This window comes from Ischnura elegans, chromosome 7 (assembly GCF_921293095.1).
Source record: "Ischnura elegans chromosome 7, ioIscEleg1.1, whole genome shotgun sequence".
Lineage (NCBI taxonomy): Eukaryota > Metazoa > Arthropoda > Insecta > Odonata > Coenagrionidae > Ischnura > Ischnura elegans.
In genome coordinates, this window is record NC_060252.1 from 31,769,239 (window position 1) to 31,790,961 (window position 21,723).

Here is a 21,723-nt window from a genome sequence, read left to right on the forward strand (position 1 = left end):
CGCCACTGTGATACATAGAATGTGTATAATTCAATCTTTTCAACTTTTTCCATCTATGCGAAACAACTACAGCACCATTTTTAATTAATTAACGTGATTTTACTTCAACTGCACCATTAATTTTGCTAATGCTTCAATTATTAACACAATAATGGGTATTTATTTTATATTTATCGTCATTCTTATGGTACAAGGAACATTATATTAATTTTATCCAAAATGACAAATATATTCCAACAGTAATTCCACATTTTTTCTTTGCTTAGACAAGGACCAAATTTACTAATTTTACCACGGACTCTACAATTATAGTCTGTGTAAAATGCAGTTTTCCTAATTCAATGTCCATAAATAATAGCACAGGAAGCCTATTGTTGTACCATAATTAGATGAAGAACGGAGAGAAACTACCTCTATAAAATATTCACGGAAATAGCGTACACTTAGTTCCTCGCGCCGACCTCATTAAGAAAGCTGGTACGAAAAATTGAAAACGCACGTAGTATGTTAAGAAATGCAGCGTTTCGGAAGTGATGATCTATTCATCCTCAAAATATACACGTCAAAAAATTTGCACTCGGATTACGATAGAGCTTCGAAGGCCAAGTCCTTGGAATTGATAGCTTAAGCAAAATAAGAACTAACATCTTTCAATAAAAATATTGTGAACATGGTATGGTACTTGGAGGTGGCGACCAGAGGCTGAGATCATTTGCGCCATGAGGGAAGGGTATGGAGGGAAGGGTGGAGAGAAACCCGGCGTCGGCATCACGCTGCGCGGGGACCACGGCTTAGCGTCCCATCCGACGGACGCAGTGTTGGGATTGAAATCCGCCACACAACATTCAAGCAGCGATCGGATGACCTCTGAAAATTATCTGCCACCGCCGGGATTTCAATCCGGGCCAATTGATTGGGAAGCCAGCACTCTAGCCCCCTGACCAACCCGATCCCTATATTAAGAAGATTATTTTATATGCACCATATTTCATTGAAAATATAAAATAAAAGAGATACCTTTCCGAAAAATAAATAATGATGGAGTTCGTTTTTTCTCGAACGATTAAGAACTACAATAAAAATTAGGCAAATATTAAAATACAAAGCACAATTAGCTCCCAGGTCAACAACCCGTGCCCCAACACTTCATACCTCACAATACTGAGGCCTGCAGAGTATCATGTTGACATAGATAACACTAGAGGTAGCAATTTTCGAAAAATTTGTGGTCAACAAAACATGTGGCCCCTTGACGCACTTCACTCAGCAAGGGTAAGGTCTGACATATTAATGTTTCTATCATTTAGGGTCTCATAAAAAAACGGAGGCTATTGAAAACTATCGGCACTTTGCGAGGCGTCCTCAGATTGAAGTGCCGATAGGGATTATTTAGCCGACTTTATCAAATATTTTCCGTCCTCCCACATTTTATAGTCTTGAACAATGACCCAATACAATGCGCAGACGATTTCTTTCCTTTTTCAACATTTTTTGCGACGTTAACATCTTTAAAAAAGTTCGCTTGTGGAACAATGTCATTGTATTACAAAACCTATCGATGCACGACGTTAATCTGAAATTAATGACGAACCAGGTTTAACACGACGTAGTAGTAGGTACTTCATCATTCTGTGGACGGAATAATATCGAGCAAATATACTTTGAAATTGAGGAGGTACATCCGTTCGCTAGAGGATTCGCACCGAAAGATCGTCATTGCTACCAATCGCATAAGGCATTGCTAGATAAAATAAAATTACAACGCTCATGGATACCAGTCTTCAGTTTTTCAAGCGTCTTGTGTAATCCCAGCAAAATTGTCGTCAACCTCTGACAAAAAACGCGGCGAAAACCCGGAAGATGGAGAGCTCCAGGAAATCCAGTGAAAGAAAACTACGAGCCAACATCAATGATTGAAGGTTAAAACCCCCCCAAATAATTTTGCCTCATTTAGTAGCTTTCGAGTCGATGAATATGCAAAGTTATAAACTCACCGGTTGTTCTCGTTGGAGTCCTCGTATTCAATTTCCTCCTCATCCCCGTCGTCCTCCGCCTGGTCCATGAGCACTTCCCGCACGGCGCACTCCTGCTTGGGAAGCGTCTTCCTCTTGGTGGGGCCCGTGACGGGGCCAGAGGTCACGTCCACGCCCATCGAGCCGATGTCTAGGGAGGCGTAGTTGCGCCTCCCCACCGCCCCCCCGCCTCCGTCCTCTGGGCCTCCCCCGCGCTTGCCCCCGCCGGCCAGGCACACGGCGTCCAGCTCGTGGCACAGCTCCTCATAGAGCCGCTCGGCCGTGTCTGTGTTCGAGTTGAGCGCATCGTCCAGACGAGCTGGGTCCAGGTGGTAGTTGGGGTTCTCGTAGCTCAGGAGGCCGTTCTCTGCAATAAAAAAGCGACAATGCATATGATGAGTTCATTGTCATCATCCAGAGACAATACCTACTTATCAAATGAGTAATGCCCCGTTCGCTGCAACGTAACATTGCCTTGACACGGAGCTTACCCTTCAATACCCGTTACATTTTTCCAAACAACTTAAAATGATGTAACTCGAGTAATGATAGTCATTATTTGAGGAAAGCTCCAATTTCTCTTGAAATTAACCAGTAGCAGGGAGGATACTTTTGCGTATCGAGAGAGAAAAAAGTCCTGTAAGTCTTATTTCATCTCAAGTTCTCTACAATAGGTTTCAAGATAGATTCACGGGTTGAGCACTAATGAAAGGAATATGTCATGAGTTTCACTATTTTTCATTGATTTGGTTTAAAATAAGTTCATCTACTCCAAGAAAAATTAATATGATCGGGGTTTAACAGAGCAAAAGTAGATCCGTTCGCTGCCAGCAGAGTTCGATAGCGGCGGCTGGCGTCCGTACGCAGTTCTGAGCATCATTTTCAAAGACTGGTCTATAAAGACACCAAAGTCCAAAAGTAAAATTGGTAAATCTCTAATTGATATAAAGTGGCCAGGGTACTTGACGACGAAAAAGAACTCGGATGCTTTATGAAATAGGTCACGCAGCTCTCTAAGTACTATTTACTCATTTATATACTGAAAAACAGACAAAAAATGTTTTATGTTAAGCGGGCCACTTTGCTAATAGGGATAACGCCATTTTAATTGATCAAGAGCAAAGATTTTTTAAGTGTCTCTGCGAGATAAGAATCGTCAACGTATAAGTAAATGAAAATGAATGACGCGTAATACTTATCACTATTTTAATTTTTAACTTCCATCCCTTGTGTAGCTACTGTTTACTTTAGAATTGAAAAAAATGGTGAAACCGAAAAAACTAGCAAAATCCCTTGAATTTTATTTTAGGCCTCTAAATTTAACCAGGTAAGAACAGATTGCTTCGTAGAGTAATAGTAGACTGTTGTGTACACCAAAATGCTAGACTGGGTTTTGAACTTGAACTAGGAAGATACAATAATACTATCATTGGTAATGGTATCTATGATACCATTAACGCATCTTCCAAGACATGACTAATCTAAAGACACCATTTATACGTCATTAAAATCTGAACAATCAACACCAATAAGCCGGATCCAAATAAATATTCCCATAAAATCAGATAAATTTTACGAAAACAGCGTAAATAATCAAAGGTACAGCTAGCAGGAAATACGTCCGCCAGAGACAAAATACGTTCAACGCACGCCATCCGTGAAGTAGGATTAGGGTGCAATAAACACTTGTTGAAACTTTGAAAACGAGGAATTATTTAATTGATCACTATCGCGAGAAGGAAACATTGAATTCATCCCCGGGTAACAGTTGATTCAGGAGCTTTGTTCCACCGAAGCAATAAATTTGGATTTCCAGCTCGGGAGACTGAAATAATGACGCGAGGAATAAAGTTTGAGGGATATGAGAGAATGAATATTTCAAGCCGTCGCGACAGCAGAAAATTATCGGAGGATACTTCTATTGAAATACTATGTTTGTATCATTTCGATTAGATGATTCAAGGGAACAAAAAAAGACAAAAACAACACTTTAAATGCTAAATAAATTATTACTTCATGTTATCTAATTTTGATTCGTGTTTAAAGAAAAAATAAACTCACCATTCAGAATTTTTAAACTGATTTTTTGGGTTTGTATGCATAATTTTATGCAAAAAAGTATTTTTACTAAAAAATACGGATATGAATAATGCACACCTAACTAAACTAAAAAGTAAATATAAAAATAAAACAAGACTATGATTCCAGGCGTGCACGTCTGGATGAAATCGAAAATTGCCAGCAACTGAATGTGTCAGAACGCATGCCGGTCATTAGGAATTACCTTTAATTGGGCTTTCAAACTAACCATTCAACTAAACTTTTTTCAAATGCTTCACACGATCACTTCGTCAAAATTACCAAATTTTCTGTGTCCCTCCGAGCTTTATAGTCTTCAACAACGACCAACGGCAATTTGCGGACGATATCTTTTCTTTTCAGCATTTTCCGCGCTACTGAAATCTTCAAAATATTCGTTTGCGGAGCAAAGTCTCCATATTCTAAAAGATATCGATGCACGACGTTAATTAACGTTAACGATTAATGACAAAGCAGTAGTTACGAAATAGTAGTTAGGTACTTTATCATATTGTTGCCGTTATAATGTTGAGCACAAATTATTTGAAATTGAGGAGGTAAATCTATTCGCTAAAACTTTAATCAACTGAAAGATGACTGGTGATAGCAATCGCATTAGGCACTGCTAACTAAAATAAAATGAAAATGTAAACGGATCCACGTTCAGACTGCATTTAGAATGCTGACTTCAACCTTCAAGGGATTATAGACATGAACTAAAAATAATGTAATTAGAATTATAAAATATATTTCTAAAACGGCTTTTCAAGTAATCCCTATACATGATTGCAATCGCACTGCACTACTCGAAGGGCATTATGAGTATGGACTATCCGACAAGACGATGGACCGTTCACTCAATGTGGAACATGAATACACTTCGCGTGATTCAGTTTAATCTCTTTGATACAGGAAAATGCGTGCGATGGTGCCTACTACTGCATCTCCTGAAGGTGCTCCAAAATAACCGCTAGCTACAGTTCCAATCGACTCGACGAACGCCGCGTATGAAATCCAATTCTGCTGTAATTGAGCCGAAACCAAGTCCCAGATGCACCCACGTTTGCGAATTACACGGAGAGCTCGTTTTACCCCACAGCAATTCCTAACGCAACCGAGAAGAGCCTGTATTGCAAGGTAATTGACCCAGGGCTAGGTGATTGAGTCGGGGACACTCACTCACAATGGCGTAGTATCGACGCATGTACTAGAACTGGCAACAAGACATGACTACAAGCTCTTGACACATACTTTATCCCATACCCTAGTGTCCCATGAATAAGCCTAACTCCAAAATTTAATTTTTTTGGTACTTACGTTCTATTCTATTCTAATTTTTTGGTACTTTGGGACTAAATGCAATTTTTTGTACCAAGTGCAATTTTGGTACTTAATGCAATAATTGACCACATCGTAGAGGAAAAACAAAAAATTGCATTCAATCAAACACAATAATTGAAATTAACTATTGTAGCCAATAGTTTTAGTTCAGTTTACCCCAAGAGTATTAGTTAAGCAATCCTTTTCAATACTCAATTTGGTCTTGTTTCATTTGCACGCATATTGTGCCCATTTAACATTGAAAAACTATTCGCGGACGGAAAGGTTTTTTTGTGTAATTGTAGTTGCCACGTTTTTCGTTAGTTGCGGATACACTTACAGTATTTTGTGATTCAGAGAACCATCATGTAATATTTTTTATGCTTCGAGATGTAGAGTAAATAATATTTTATAATTTTCATTCAATTACCACTGTCGGATTCTAGATTCCAGTTTAAGCACAACAAGATGAGTAACGAAAAGAATACAGAAAATATAAATGCACAGATAATGTCCCTTCTCCAGTTCTGACTTATAATTAACTACATTTAAACTTGGGAAACACTTTGACAGAAGTATTCTCGCGTTTATTTTTTAAAACTTAAACGCCTTCGACCTCTGGGACTGTAAAAACATCAACTAATGCGGCTAGAATGCACTCGTGATAACTTTTAGTCCAAAAGGATCTTCGACTAGGAAAATTTACTTAACTTGGGATGAATATCAGTCGATATGACTGCAATACAATTTCATGCGAGACGATCACGCACTTGTAAGTAACGGTTTGGATATACATACTATGAAGCTGCAAAAATGGAAAATCCATGAGGTCACATTCATGATATGCTCACATTTTATAGATTCATAACAGCTTTGTTTCAGAGATGGATTTCAGAGAAAGATGGATTTTTGAAACTGGCAGGATTAATAAGAAGCCTAGAATATAAATTCTAATGAGTCTTCCATATTGGCTGCAATCTAACAACTTATTTATGCAATTCTTCGTTAAAAATTTCGCGGGTACTCGGCATATAAAAAAAACTTTTGGGCTATGTCGCCGCGTCAATTTTTGGGTGACCCCAACGCTTCCCGACAGATGTTTGTCGCTTTTTCAAGGGAATCTTAGCGACCAGCATAGGTCGGGAAACGCTGGGGCCATCCAAAAATTGACACGGCGACATAGCCCAAAATTTTTTACTTAACATAACTTATTTATGAGTTTCAGGATACCATAATCTTTGTGTCACTCGAACACCCTCAAAAATAAGCATTTTAACCACAAAGAGGACTGAAAACACTAAAATAGACTTCTAAATTTTAAATACAGGGTGATCATAAAAGAATAGTACGGTTTTCAACATGATTAAAATAAAAATAGAAATACTTACAGTTTATATTTCTTTATTTTACGAAATCCGTCTCAAACAGTCATTTTTTCATAATTTGCGATATTCAATATGCGCGCTCTTAATCGCTCGACAGATGTCCAAACGATACTCAGCTTCTGTTGAAACATTCGCTAAATTTCTTCATCAATGGTAGTTATTGCTTTCTTATTTCTGTTTATTAAGTGGTTTAGGTCGCGAATTTAAAATTTATTCATTATTATTTATTTATTTATTATTATTTATTTATAATGTAGGCTATCATGGATACCAACATAACATCTTGAAATTTCCCTACTGTCTTCTGATGAAAAGAAGAAACCGCAACATTATTTTACGATAGTGCGAAAAATCCACAGAGAAAAAATCATTCGCCTTGACCGGGTTTCGAACCCGGATCCTTCGATTTCCGGCCGAGTGCTTTAGCCAGTTAAGCTACCGAGGCGTCATTCTTCCCTGTGGAAATTTGTGGACTATACCGGACAAGGTGGTATGGACTGCTGAGCATACCACCTAGTCCGGTATAGTCCACAAATTTCCACAGGGAAGAATGACGCCTCGGTAGCTTAACTGGCTAAAGCACTCGGCCGGAAATCGAGGGATCCGGGTTCGAATCCCGGTCAAGGCGAATGATTTTTTCTCTGTGGATTTTTCGCACAATTGTGCATTGCGGGTGACTCCCGTAAAAGTTATCACCGTGGCTAGTCCCGGTATACTTAAATTATTTTACGATAACCCTGTACATCCGTATTTAATGCAGAAATAGCAAGCAAATTAGGTTCCATTCATATTTCTTCATACATTTCATGCATTTCAGTCATTAGCATCCAGAATCGAATGCAAATTTATAGTTTCTGCGCCCACATTAAACATAAGCCCTGGATGGTGACAAAATATTAGTGACCAGTAGGAAGTATGGGCTCACAAAGAGAGAGTATAAGGGGAGAATTTCACGCGCAGTCGCCGCTATTGCCTTGAAAGCCGCGACCGGCGCCATCCAGGCGCCAAGTGGGATCGAACGCCCGTCGGTGGCAGGACACGCAGGCTGGCGGAATTAGGCACGGAATCGTTTTCTTCCTTAGAGACGATCGTTTTCCCCAAACAACGCCCATTTCCCCGGATTATCATTTTCATGAAAATCACTTCGAAAGGGGAGCGGGTGAAAGATAATGGCCTCCCCTCCGATCGGTACCTTTTTATATTTACCGCCCAGGGCGTGCCACCTGCCATCCAACTTAAGCCATCCATTACACGGCGCCTAAGAAATACCATCTTCCTACTCTCATTATCTGAATAACCGGTAAATATGACTTTTATTTCAAGGCAATTATACTTCGCTCATGTACCTAAACAGATAGATACCTGAGCTGATAGATATGCGCCGTGGAATTCGGTTCCAACATCAGCACTAAGTTCGGAAGCCACACGGTCGCTATTAAAGCATCGTGGCTATTTATGCAAGACTTCGAGTTTGAACACGAATAGGTTAGTAACGAAAAGAATACGGAAAAAAATATTTGCCTGGATAATTTACCTTATTCTTGCCTGAGTTGTTATATACTACATTTTAACTTAAGAGACACACAATAAGAAATATTCTCTCGTTTGCTTTGTAAAAATTCACCGTAAAACGAACCTTGTCACTCACTGGTTCACCCGATGGTTGGTCGGGATAAGTGAGGGTAGAGATCACCCCAGACTGGTGCATAGAGTGCGCCAATAATCGTACATTCACATTAGGTGGGCCTGCTTCTATCGTTTTGTGAGCAACCTCGTACTTCGAGGACATTTTTCAGCAGTAGGAGCTTGGTAGCCAATTGGGAGAGCCTATGCCATCTGACATAATGGTCTCCGGTTCAAACCTCGAATGGCGCCCTTCGAACGCCCCAAAACAAAAATCCTCAACAACTTCCATCTTGTTGAATTACTAATGACTTTCAATGCGGTATAGATTTTAAAAAATTTCACTTTTTTTCCTTCATACCGATTCCGAATTGTTCAATTTTTTTAAATTACCAAATATGAAAAACCCTTTGAGCATTTACTTTTCATACTCAAATCAAAATACCTACGAAGTGGATTGGCTAAATGTCTAGCGGACGAAACGAGCGGCTTCATCGGTCCGGGCCAAGACCTCAATGAAAAGGCAATTTTCGGTATCGCTTTGAAAGCAATATTCACCTTTGTAACGAATCAGCCACTAATGTGATACACCCTATCATTTTAGAGGAGAATTCAATCCAATAGCGACATAAATAGTTCCCTTTAGAGCAGGTCATTAAACAGAATAATCATCGGTCCCTTTTTCATTCATTGGAGTGGCCCACTTAATAAATTACTCCAATGATTGCAGCCGTGTCTGTATCGCTCATAATACAATAGTGCACTTATAAATCAAACATACAAGCAGGCGACAAACGAGTCAGCAAAGTCATTTCTTCACAGAGATACCAACAAGCGAAACGCTCCATGTCCTGTTAAAATGTTGAGGATGTAATTTATTGATATCTAACGTGATCAAATTATGCAATATATTATGAGAATGCAAGTAGAATTTTTGTACACAGCTATCTAGGGCTTCTAATCAACTTTCGCATCTTTGAAGATTTCAAAAAACTATTGCCGAGACAAATACAAATTTTCCGAAATTTTACAAAGGAAATTTTTAAAAATATTTGCCACTACGGCGTGCCTCATTTAATCATATTGTTATTTAATGAAAAAGTTAATAAAATTTTAACTCACATTGTCAGCAGTTACTCAACGTTTCCTACCAATTTTCCCTCCGCAGTAGGGTATAAGCACTCAATGTAAAATTGAACTTCACGGAGGGAACCATTTAATTTGCTGCACTTATACATAATCAATGTTAAGTAGTAATGCCAATATTTCTATAAAAATATAATCAATGCTATATTATCTAATTTTAACTGAAAATCAACTAAAAAAAACAGACTATATCCCGGTTGCGCTTCCTAATTTTTATGAATACACACACTCGTTTTTCCAGGGATAAGTATCCTCTACATTTAAAATGCATCCGGTGGCCATGAAAGCTAATTACTCTTAGCATAAATGGAACAATTAATAATAAGACTTGAGTTATAAAAAAAACCGTAACAATATTATTAGAGTAATATTAAAAGGCTATATAACCTGTCGAGCAAAATGCGTTTTTTCCATCACTTCCATCGAAATGGGGCTACAACCCCGAAATCAATAGACGTTATGCACACTAAAAAGATAAATAAAATAGATAATTTAATAAATCATGCTAGTTCACACTGAGGACTAAACGCTATTAAAAACAAAAGAAATTCCGAGGAAGGAAAAGAAACTAAAAAATCAATTTTTAATGCCAGTTTTCTTTTTGTAGCAACTAAGAGCATTTTATGGGATTATCGAAGTAAATTCAAGATATATTTACTTTAGAATGTAAAAATGAACACTTTTTTCGGTATCAGCTGTAGAAAAAAACTTCAATAGAAAAATGTTAAGACAAGCGCCTTCCTTTACATGTTCTGACACGCTAGCTAAAACATCAACGCTGTGTATGACACAAATGTCACATAGGCTAGAGAAAAAAGCCAAACCAAGGGTTGAAAAAAAGAGCCTTATCTCTTGGCATGTGGTTAAGTATGGACGCAATATACGAGCAATGATATTACCAATACGTCATCAATGCAAGCGGAGTACGATTCTTCCATATGCAGCAAACGAACAATCACCATCAAATTTTATAGGAATGACTTTTTTCGGGTGTACAGTGAACACAAATTGACAGGAAGAGCGATGCTTTATTTCCCAAGCGGAATTGAATGCCATATAAAATGTGTTTCTCTGGTATGGCTTCAAGATTGACATCATCCTGCCACGTAAAAGCAATAAATTTACTAGTTCCAATAAATATTTAAGGCTAACTACACACAGTAAATTTTATGGGCTGATGAAAATGAAACTAAATTCGAAAATGTCTAACAATTCTCCATTCTAAATTATCTGTGAGTCGCTTTTTCCGATTCCAAATTTTTCCATTCATAAATGTCAATAGAATTGAATAGATTCAAATGTTAGATTCTTGATCCTATTAGCAACTTATCATCTTCAAGTTAACCTAACCACATGCTTTTGTATATAATCAATAAGAGTGGTAATAATTTGTTACGAGCGTGCTGCGCCCGCTCCCAGCGGGCTTCCCCTGCTCTTTTCAATACAGATCCACAGAGGGATAGGCGCGTTTCTAATTTTAAACGTAGAAAAAAAGGCAGGGTCTTACGTACAAATTTAATTGGAATTTTCATGTACAAATTGAGGTCAGAGGACCTCTTTAAACACAACATTGGAAGTAATTACACAATCCTCTGTTAAACGCACATGATGACTCATACTTACGTATCAACAGGAGACTTGAATGTGGAATCAGCCGCATTTTGATAAAAGTTATTTAAAGAATGCGAGATATTGTTGCAAATGAAAAAATATCTCAGTTTGTGCGCCGTTAATGTCAGGAATATTAACCGTTTTTTTTGTTTTTTTTTTATTATTTAAAAACCAATTTTAGGAAACAATAGCAATATTTGTAAAGTAAGATATGCCGTCGCATGTTCTCTGATAAATTCTGTGCATTTTGGTACCTTATTTGTAGAGTTTGGTTGAGTATAAGTTGAGAAAAAGGTATCTATACAGTAGAAAAAATATAGAAGATAGCCGTATTATTAGCAGCGAATTAAAGTTATCAATTTCTTGTTCGTGTAAACATAACAAACTAGCTACGATAATTTTAGTTCTTTTTTCATTTTCGAGCAATTTGCAATTTGCTTTTCATGAGTGATTAAATAACTTCCTTTGATGCAAATATAAATGCTAAAACTCAATGCACGGAAAATTAATGATTTAAAATAACCTCACTCTTCTTCGTCGACCATTCAAGTAATTAAAGAAAGAAATACATGATTATGGAGAAAGAAAAAATTTAACACTCAAAATAATTCCTTTCAATCGGAGTCAAGAAATGTTCTCCAAAAAAACAAATAATAATTCGGATGTCGATTTCAGTTCGCTTAATGTATTATCACACTTTTTCTTAGATAACAGGTTGGAAAAAGGTTAATAAACCAGCAAAACAATCGAAGATGCTTGACACTGTTACCATTCAGATTGGATAGAAAGATTATTTCATCTTTGTGAGATGTTGGCTTGCTATAATACTAGCAAAGGATTCAAGGGCGAGTCTTTGATATAACCCCGTGACTACACGAGTCATTTACAGGCCGCAACAATCACTGCAACGCCTTTCTGCAACGCGATGATAAGCACCATCCTTTACGAACCTTCGTACTAATGAGGCATGTCTATTTGTGAAGTAGGTCAACATATGGCTTAAGCAAATCAGAATCCATAATTACTTTTAGTAAAAATCGCCATTTTTTTTCGTCTGATGCTCGAGATATGCTGAATCGCATGTTCAAAAGTCATTCGCAATCCTGTACCTAATAAAAACCAAAATTCCAAGCCCAATTATCTGTCCTTGACCTCTTGACGGAGGGAACTGAAGAACCCGTAGCACGTATTGGCGAACTCATGCAGGAAGAATACATCCCCAAGGAATGACGAGAATTCTTCCATCGCCTACACATTCGACCTTGCGCCCGAAGTCTTCAACCGCCGCGCCGCTATCCAGAACTCCTACCCAAACGACCGTCGCGACGCTGACATTTTCTAAAGAATGGACCTTGAATTCCTCAGACGGCCACATTTCAGCCCACTCTCCGCAGTATAGCAGACCAAGAGGAACGTCAATAACGGGCTGCCAGTTGACTTCGATCGAGGCCAGTGTACGTATACTGGTCCTAGTCCGAATACGGACAGGATGTATTGCTAAAGGAAAACTTACGCAACAAATTGGATGAACACGTAAGAAAACTAAGGAATGAAGATAAAAAAAGAGCGATTATAATCACGATTATCGGCGTAAGCGCACGCGACCATAATTTAAACGGCAAAATCCCACATCACGTGATCTCTGATGAGTGAAAATATTTTCGAAACAAAAAAAAACTGAAATCGGGAACATTAATTGTTATACAAATATAAAAAAATCAACTGAGAAAGTGATATTCCTGGTGCGGGTGGTTCTTCACAAATATTCAAGAATAATTTCTCTCGGCTATTGGGCACTTTTTATGGTACCAGTTCGTCATCCATGAGTACTGATCAGCGGTCATTTGTGCAAATAAACCGCGAATATCTCCCACCGTTTCGAGGATGTCTATCGAAATCACCTGAGCTAATACTACTAACACAAAAAAAAGGTTTCACGATAACACATCTAATAATTTTGATAATAATGTATTCAAAACAGGAGTAATAACTGTTGAAAATTCGAGAAAATAAGTATCCACGTCGACAAAATTAATAATGATATCTCGGTATCATCATATTCCCCAGCTTAAATGCCATTCTGAGCAATTATTATTAACTCTAACCGCTAACACAAATAAGCGAAATATTTTGCGTAACCAAAGAGGGAGACAGGCATTGAATTCGTGACCATAAGCACTAGCCGGAAAAATATGACGCAAAAATAAAATGCCAGCGAAAGCCTCCTGCAGTCCTGGGGGATCGTTACTCTCGAACGTTTCGCAAGGAATGGTGGGAAGGAACTTGGCCGTTACGCCCTCCAGGCAATCACCAGACTAAGCCCTTCCATCTCAAGTTGTTCTTCTTCATTATTGCGAAAAAAAAAGAGAACACATTCCCGAGCGCTTTCTTCCTCCCATCCCACGGACCGCGCCCCTCGTCGGAAAAAATTGTAGCAGAAGGCGCTTCGTGCCTAGAATTCCTCTCCCTTGTTCTATGTTTCCGCCTAGGACGGGGCGAGGAGGTCTAGGACTAGAAAAAGAGCCCAGAGAACGGAGGGGAAGCTGCGACATAGCCCACTCGACGTCGGCGCATTTCCGCTCTTTAAACGACCAAGGACCTTAAATGTGTCGCCTCGCTCACCTTCCGATGCCCTACTCACACTCTGACGTCAGAGGAAAAGTCTTTTTTTTTCAAAGGAAGGTACCCTCGGGAAGCAAAGCATTAGTAAGGATATTTAAAAAAAAGGTGCAAGAATGACTTCTTTACATAAAAAAATACTAGAGAAAAATAATTGGAATTTTGGAGCAGAATGCACAGAGAAACAATACTGAAGACTATTTTTAATGAAGGGAATGCTAAGGATTCCCATTGCTCTTTGTTTTAGAAATGGGCTTACTCAAGGTCTTAGAGGGGTCTCATTTAAAAACTTTTAACGAGTGAAAAATAGACTGAGACTATAGAGAGATTATGAGGGGAAGAGAGGAACCATATGAGGAGAGGGGCAGTCCCACAGGAAAAATCCCGCTACTTGATTCAACACTTCTAAAAGTTCTTCGCCACATTTACCTCGGCTTACGTCGTTTACGTATGACAGGAAAATTTGAAATATTAAAATTATATTCGAAAACATAAAAATTTACGATGACTTTTGGTTTCGTCGTCACTTCGCAAGTTTGCTTCGCGAGATTTTCCCCAGCTCCACACGTTGAAAATATAAGCATAATGTTTTCAAAGAAATAGACACGCACTGGGAACCTTTAAGGTGAAAACTACAAGGAAGTGGATATTCTAGGGTTAGAATATATAGGGAAAACGCATTTCAGAAATGCAATCAATAATTAGAAGGTTAACAGCAAGAATAGACAAGCCGTAAGACTTTTCAAGTTAGCTAATAAATGCTAATTGGGTAGATGAGATGACGCCGTGAAAAAAGATATTAGAAACCATTTTAAACAAAAAAAAATGGTTGAGTAACAGGAAGAAAAACCGAGATGAGGCCAAAGCCTATCGAACCAGACGGCATAGACTACCGCATTAAGTCAGGAAAAATATAAATAACACTGAAATAGTTAAATACTATCATTCATTAAATTTATTCAATAAACATCAGATACAGTTATGTAAAACCTCGTTTAAACGCGAAGTTAATTTCACGGGACTGAAATTGTTCGAGTTTTGCACCGCGCAGTCACGCCGGAACTTCATGAACTGACGCCCTCGAGAAATCATTCGCGGAAAATGTATTTTCGCGAGGAGGCAGACTGAACGCCTCCATTGACCCAGTTTCAGGGAAGCAAAGCATTTGAACGCCATCCAGCCCGGAACCCCAGATTTATTTACCTGCCTCTGACATCCACAGTAACATGATTTCGAATACGATGTTTAAGGCTTACGACCTCTCAAACGTCAGAACCGCCTATTTATTAGAGAAAACTCAATTCTAATGCCCTATCTCAAAATCTATACGAACGATTTCAATTCATGAGCTATTGATCTATAAAAATACGTCTTATACGGGCAAGAAGAAATGGTTTTAAGAATGATGCATGGCTTCATAATCCCAATTTTTCGGCCCTCTCCGGACTTTGGGGTATGATATGACTTCATTCTGACAATTATGACCTTTGTTCACTCTGGGACGATTTCTTTCCGTGGAAGAGACAATATATGCATGAGTCTACCCAAATGGCCAGTATTTCATCGAACATTTAATATGATTAACTACGGACTAGTCAGAAAAATGATTCAATCACAAATATGGTGTAGCAATTTATTTTTTCTCTAAACGTAACGTAGAGTATGCTAAATCAACGTTTTATAACTACTGACACAAAATGCTGTGAAACTTTATAAGACATAAAACGAAGTAGCCCGTAAATTAAAGCATACTGAAGTGGTTGGTTTCCCTACTTAGAAATTTCAAACTGTTAGGTGAAAAAAATTTTCGGGTTACTCCATTTATACATCGACTAGGATCAGCGCTGCACATTCTCTCTGTACTTCAGCACAGACGTTGACTTCAACGAGAGAGGAAAGACATAACCCCAAAATAAACCAGATCCATTTGAATTCCAACTATTTTCAAATACTACGTACGTCACATGGGAAGTTTTTGGCTTATATTGACATAATCATCATCGCTTCTGAATATCGATTCTGGAATGCTACTGGGCGATTTTCGATCTCCAAGTTTCCATTTTCGACGTTAGTTTGATTGCTATTCTCCTGGGTCTGTTGACTGTGACAAGCGGACTGAAATAGTATTTCCACCCCATTTTAGCAGCCTTATAATCCCTACAAGTTTGGAGATGAATGACGTAGCTAATTTTCATTAAAAAAATGATCAAGTGAAAAAATTTTCTTTTTTTTTCAGAGAATTCAATTACCGAGGCAAATAACTGAAAAAAATTCGAGTTTTATAAATGGACGGCTCTTTTGCGCATATTAAAGTTTTTTAAACTCAGTTTCGCTGGGAAGATTATAAACACAAAATGAGTCTAAAATAGGGCCTCATTCCCCTGTATAAATCAGCTGGCAATGTGAACTTCGCTGAAACAAAAATATGATCTCTGCATTTCTCCAGGGTTTTCTTCCGCGTCAGGTTGTTGGTTGATTGACAACAGTTTCGCTGGCTGTCCTGCCAGCGTCTTCAGGTCGAAGGTGTCGGCTGTTGGTTTCTGCCTCGCTTATATACTGTAGGCTGGATGGGAGCTGCACTGTGATTGGCTGTCTGACTGGGTGCTTCTCTCTGATTGGCTCTCTCTTTGATGACTCTTTTCCATGCGCTGTGGAGGAAGTATCCGTCTTCTCTATTGAAATTCAAAGGTGTTTTTTGAAATTCTATCGCTTCCCTGATTTGTCTAGGGAAGTATCGGCACTCCTTAACTAAAAGTTTCTTCTCCTCAAATTTTATGTCGTGGCCAGGTTCCGACCATGCATCGCCATCGCCGAACATGCATGGTCGGAACCTGGCCACGACATAAAATTTGAGGAGAAGAAACTTTTAGTTAAGGAGTGTCGATACTTCCCTAGACAAATCAGGGAAGCGATAGAATTTAAAAAAAAAACCTTTGAATTTCAATAGAGAAGACGGATACTTCCTTCACAGCGCATGGAAAAGAGTCATCAAAGAGAGAGCCAATCAGAGAGAAGCACCCAGTCAGACAGCCAATCACAGTGCAGCTCCCATCCAGCCTACAGTATATAAGCGAGGCAGAAACCAACAGCCGACACCTTCGAACTGAAGACGCTGGCAGGACAGCCAGCGAAACTGTTGTCAATCAACCAACAACCTGACGCGGAAGAAAACCCTGGAGAAATGCAGAGATCAGACCATCGCCGCGGAAACCTTCGCTCTAACATGAAACAAAAATATGTTACGAATGATATCTTCATTATTTGTGAATACTTTTAGATCCCTGCTGGATTGAAACAATTCTCCAGCAAAATTTCTGGAGTCATTCCAAAATATTTAAGTATTTTTGAGATGTGGTTACTTCAGTAAAAGCATGCATAAGCGTTCATTTCAATATTAGTTGATTGTACTTCATAGTATTATCTTTCGTACCACCGTGAAAATTACCCATCATGAAATAAATGTCATTAATAATGAAAATAGGATTGCGAAGACTAACAGACGAGTAGGTACCAAGTCAAGATTAAAATGAAGACAAGAAGGCTGGCAATATATTTGATAGATCGTGTTTCCTTGGATTGCCGATGAAAACTTGAAAGATCAAAACGAATACGTTTACGGCAATTTTATTTCTCAACCAGAAGCTGCAGCTAAATATCAGCGCAATAAAAGGGGTTTTTTTATTCCTCACATTCACGAGATGTAGAGACAGCAAGTCCTTGACCTGAGCACGGGAAGAGAATTCCTCAATTCTGAATCGATTTCTCAAGGGTTTGAATCCGCCTTTACCGACAGGAAACTTTATGTAAAAATTACAGCTTTTTTTTATTTATACGATTCACTAGTAAAACCTTTTTTATGCATCAGTAAAGCTATTTCCTGGGAAAAAAGAGTCATAGATGGTTCAACATCAGATAATGGCTTTAAAACCCATAAGGATATTCGAATCGCAGTTCTTATTCACAATTTAAACTTTAATTATCAAAAGCAGCTATGCTCGTTCTGTAACACTTCATTAGAAAGGAAGGAAAAAAATTAAGTGAATATTAACCGACATCCGTAAATATGTTTCATTCATCACATGAGTTAAGCTTTCAAATGAATCAGGCCCTCAATTAAAAAAATAAATTCACACTCATGCCAGAAGGTAGAGAAATACCTATGGCGCGCTGACAAAATTTTGACATTATTATAGTATATCATAATGACAAAAACATAATTCAATGACGGAAAAGATGCGATTCTCTCATAGTCTTGTCTACCTATACTCCTGAACAATGATGGATGGGTAAACCTCACCGGACAACAAAAACCGTCGCAGTCACTGCAGGACACCGTTGGTAACTCATGTTTTTTTTTAACGCGTAAAAGCGGGTAAGCTCCTCGAAAATACCTCAAGACATGTTCTTAAAAAAACACGTTCATTTTTCGCATGCAAAGCTAAAGACAAGGACTCCTTTGGGATTGATCATACGGAGCACAGTCACTGAGTAAGGTCTCTTATGATGTTCCTAGGAGATGGGACAATCTTGGATATGGGTTAATGGCGACATTACCGGCACATATGATGATTAAATCTGCACTGCACCGAGGCGAAATGTAACGATCTCAAATGCGATCAATATTATTAGAATATCACATTCGCGATCTTATGGGATAAGTTCTTGAGTTCACCGACAGCGTCGCGATGTACTCAGAATTGTTCCGAAAGTACGTATAATTTCACTCCAACATGTTTCTAGGCCTTCAAAGACGGCGCACGAAGCACAGCATCGAGAATTCGTGAGTCAGTTAAGGGCTCGCCTAGTTGAAATTGCATTCCAGCTTGGGTTTTTACGGTAATTGAGATCTATTCCCATGCTATAGGAGCACATGGTCCCTAACTTACGACGGCTTGACAGCTTTCATTAGTCCGTGGCCATGGAATCCGAGGTCCCGCAGAAGCCCTCCCATTTTAATGTCATCGTAAATTAATTAGTAGCACCTGCGACCGTCCTTCGCAATCAGAGCTGAAAGAGCGAAGCTTTTACCCAACAACGATTGTTGGTCCGGCGATATCTGGATCCTCAGATTAGGGCCTATCTTATATCAAGGCAACTTTTACCTAGCAACCCATCGATTTACCACGGTACCATTTTGTTCAATACATCAGTCACAGCCATCGGAGAGGAGGGACTCCAGGTTGGATCTTCAAAGGCCGACACAAACGGGAACGATTTTCGGCTCCAAAAAACACGGAAATGGCAAAATCCCAGATCAATGGTATGGTATTTGGAAGAGGCGATCGACAGCTGAGGTCATTTGCGCCGCGAGGGAAGAGTACGGAAGGAAGCATGGAGAGAAACCCGGCGTCGGCATTAACCTGCTCTTAACGAAAGTTGCCAAGGGGACCACGGCTAAACGCCCTATCCGACGGACTGAATGATGCGCTTTAAATGACCTCCACACAATATTCAAGCAGGGATCGAGCAGCCCCTGAAAATTCTCTGCCACCACCGGGATTTGAACTTGAGCCCACGGGGTGGTAAGCCAACACTCTAGCCACCACACCAACCCGATCACAAAAAGTAATTCCCAGATCAAGCGATCCCTGATAAGTCTGATGAGAGCTTCTGTTTACATGTTGTTTCCTTTGAAATGATTGCAAAGGACCTCATAAAAATTAAGGAACCTCCGCGATCAAATGAATCGAAAAAATCATATTTATTAAAAAAAATTCGGTTGTAAAATAGCAGGTAAAAACCTCTTTTAAAAAGTACAGAAATGCAAGATAACTTTTTCTCTCGGCCTCTACAGCTACAAGATCAATGAGCTACACATCCTACTTCTCAGTCCTTTCACACAACAGAGACGAAGTAATTCATGGACATAGTTATTCATGTGTGCTCCGACACCAGCTATTACCGCTTCAACCATCCTAATCCGGAAAGAAAGCGGAGAAAATTAAGCAAACACCACACGACCCGGAAAGAACGAAATAATTCTTCCTTAGTCCTTCCTAGAGTCAATATTGCCACATTAAGACAAAGGGTCTCGGAAGAGAGTACGCGAAGAACACTCTGATCATACCAGAGTTCAATGAAATTACTACTAGCTCTTTGTAACTCGCACAGTACTTCAACTCGAGGGTTGGCTTGGATAGGTGTGGGTGCTCACCTATGGAATAAGGCACGAGCGAGTGGAATTCACATTTACCGTTCCTGCGAGGTTCTTTTTCCTGGGCACCTGCCTTGGCTTATTTAATTTTCACGAAACCGACTTTGACTTCGTTTTGTGGCGGAACTTAAAGGGAAGAGTTTGTGTTCACACGGTAAGGAAAGGTGACACGCTACCGTCCGGCTTGTTTCTTCAAGACAAACTCTAAGAAATAAGATATATACACGTACACGTAAAACCGAGGTGTCTTTATATTGCGGCACACACGAGACATCGATCGAAGGGTTTCTCAAAAGGAGAAAAGAAGGAAGGGGCAGAGGAGGTGGGTTTTTTTATTTCTTTTTTCCCCTCGAAGAAACACGGGGTTTAAGGAGAGGGGAGGAACACGGCAGGCAGGGAACAAGGGAAGCAACTCCGCCCCTTCCCTTGGCGTGACCTTAACCCATTTGACGCTAGCCAATTCGACGCCGACCACGTTTCGCAGACGCCCGCGCGGCGCCACCGTCGTGCTCCCCTACTCCATCCGCTCCCTGGCCACGCGCGGCGCCACCGATGCCAAGGAGGAAAAGACTGGACACGGCGCGGAGACAGGATAGGGATATGGACCCTTAATAAATTCTAGATTAATATGATATAAAACTCTGGAAATCCAACGAAACCCAAGACACGGAGAAATGAAGGTGTGAATGCCAAAACGTACGAGAAATATTTTTTCATGCATTTTCACCGCCTTGAATCCAACGAACTAATTAGAAAACAATTCTGAAGGCAGTAAATGGTGAAGCACAAGAAAATTCGGTCATGCTCGTTAGCACATGCTTCCATCCGCACTGGTCACCCAATGTAAACAGCCCAGTTCCCAACGATGAATCGCGTCATGGTCCTCATTCAAGACATCCGTCATTTCCTCGAGAAACTGTTAGTCAAAGGAGCGTGTATTCATAAGCTCCTTGGACTGACAAGGAGCTTGTTTAATAAGAAAAATCCTCATGTACTTGAAAACATGAATCATGAAAAATCCTCATGTACAGCTTTGTAAACAAAATGCTTCCTTTTTATGCTTGTGAAGTCCATGATACGGTTTGGGCCCGTACCTTGGACATCACAAGTTTACGCCAGGTGGAATTTTTTCCGAGGCTGTACATGAGGATTTTTCGTGTAGATGATCACGTCAAAGCTCTAAATGGAGCTTGCAGCTCCTCATGACAATGCTATCAGATGGGGACCACTAATCTTAATCTCTAAGGCTTAAATGAGAATATTACCTTAAATTATCGAAAAGAAGAGTTACGTTCCCAGATTATCTTCATACACGTAGGGCATATTGTTTTAAATTTAAGGGTTACGACGAAATCGTAGAATATAGGACAAATAGGCGAAAATATATTAAAATTTACATTTGGTTTCTTTCACCCAAAAATTGACAAAAATAAGAAAATAAATCTGCAATACGTAATCGTCAATCATGTTTTGTTACACAATTAGTAATCCTCAAAACATCAGCACAACTTTAAAAATTACGCATAGCCATAAAATAAATAAAAGGCTGAATTTTTCTAAATTGACCGAGTCAATATTTTTCGCTGCCTTAAAAAGAAGATATTTATAATTTTCTCCGGGACTCAGGATACATGAGTTGATTGTATTAACCTGAGGCCTATTAACCATTAAAAATGCAACGTAGGTACCACCTACACCCAAGGATGCACTATTGACCATCGGGCAGGGCTCTTTTAAATGATGCATTCAAGTTAAGAATTAAGTGTAAGATTCG

General features: G+C 39.2%; 1 protein-coding gene across 5 annotated transcripts in view; it reads right to left on the reverse strand.

Moving 5' to 3' along the window:
• LOC124162869 overlaps positions 1-21,723 on the reverse strand; it is a 316,654-nt gene that overhangs the window by 185,153 nt on the left and 109,778 nt on the right. For all 5 annotated transcript variants that reach the window (XM_046539558.1, XM_046539557.1, XM_046539556.1 and 2 more), the window contains one exon: positions 1,995-2,379. In XM_046539558.1, the coding sequence (XP_046395514.1) occupies positions 1,995-2,379 (385 nt within the window). The remainder of the gene's footprint in view (positions 1-1,994; positions 2,380-21,723) is intronic.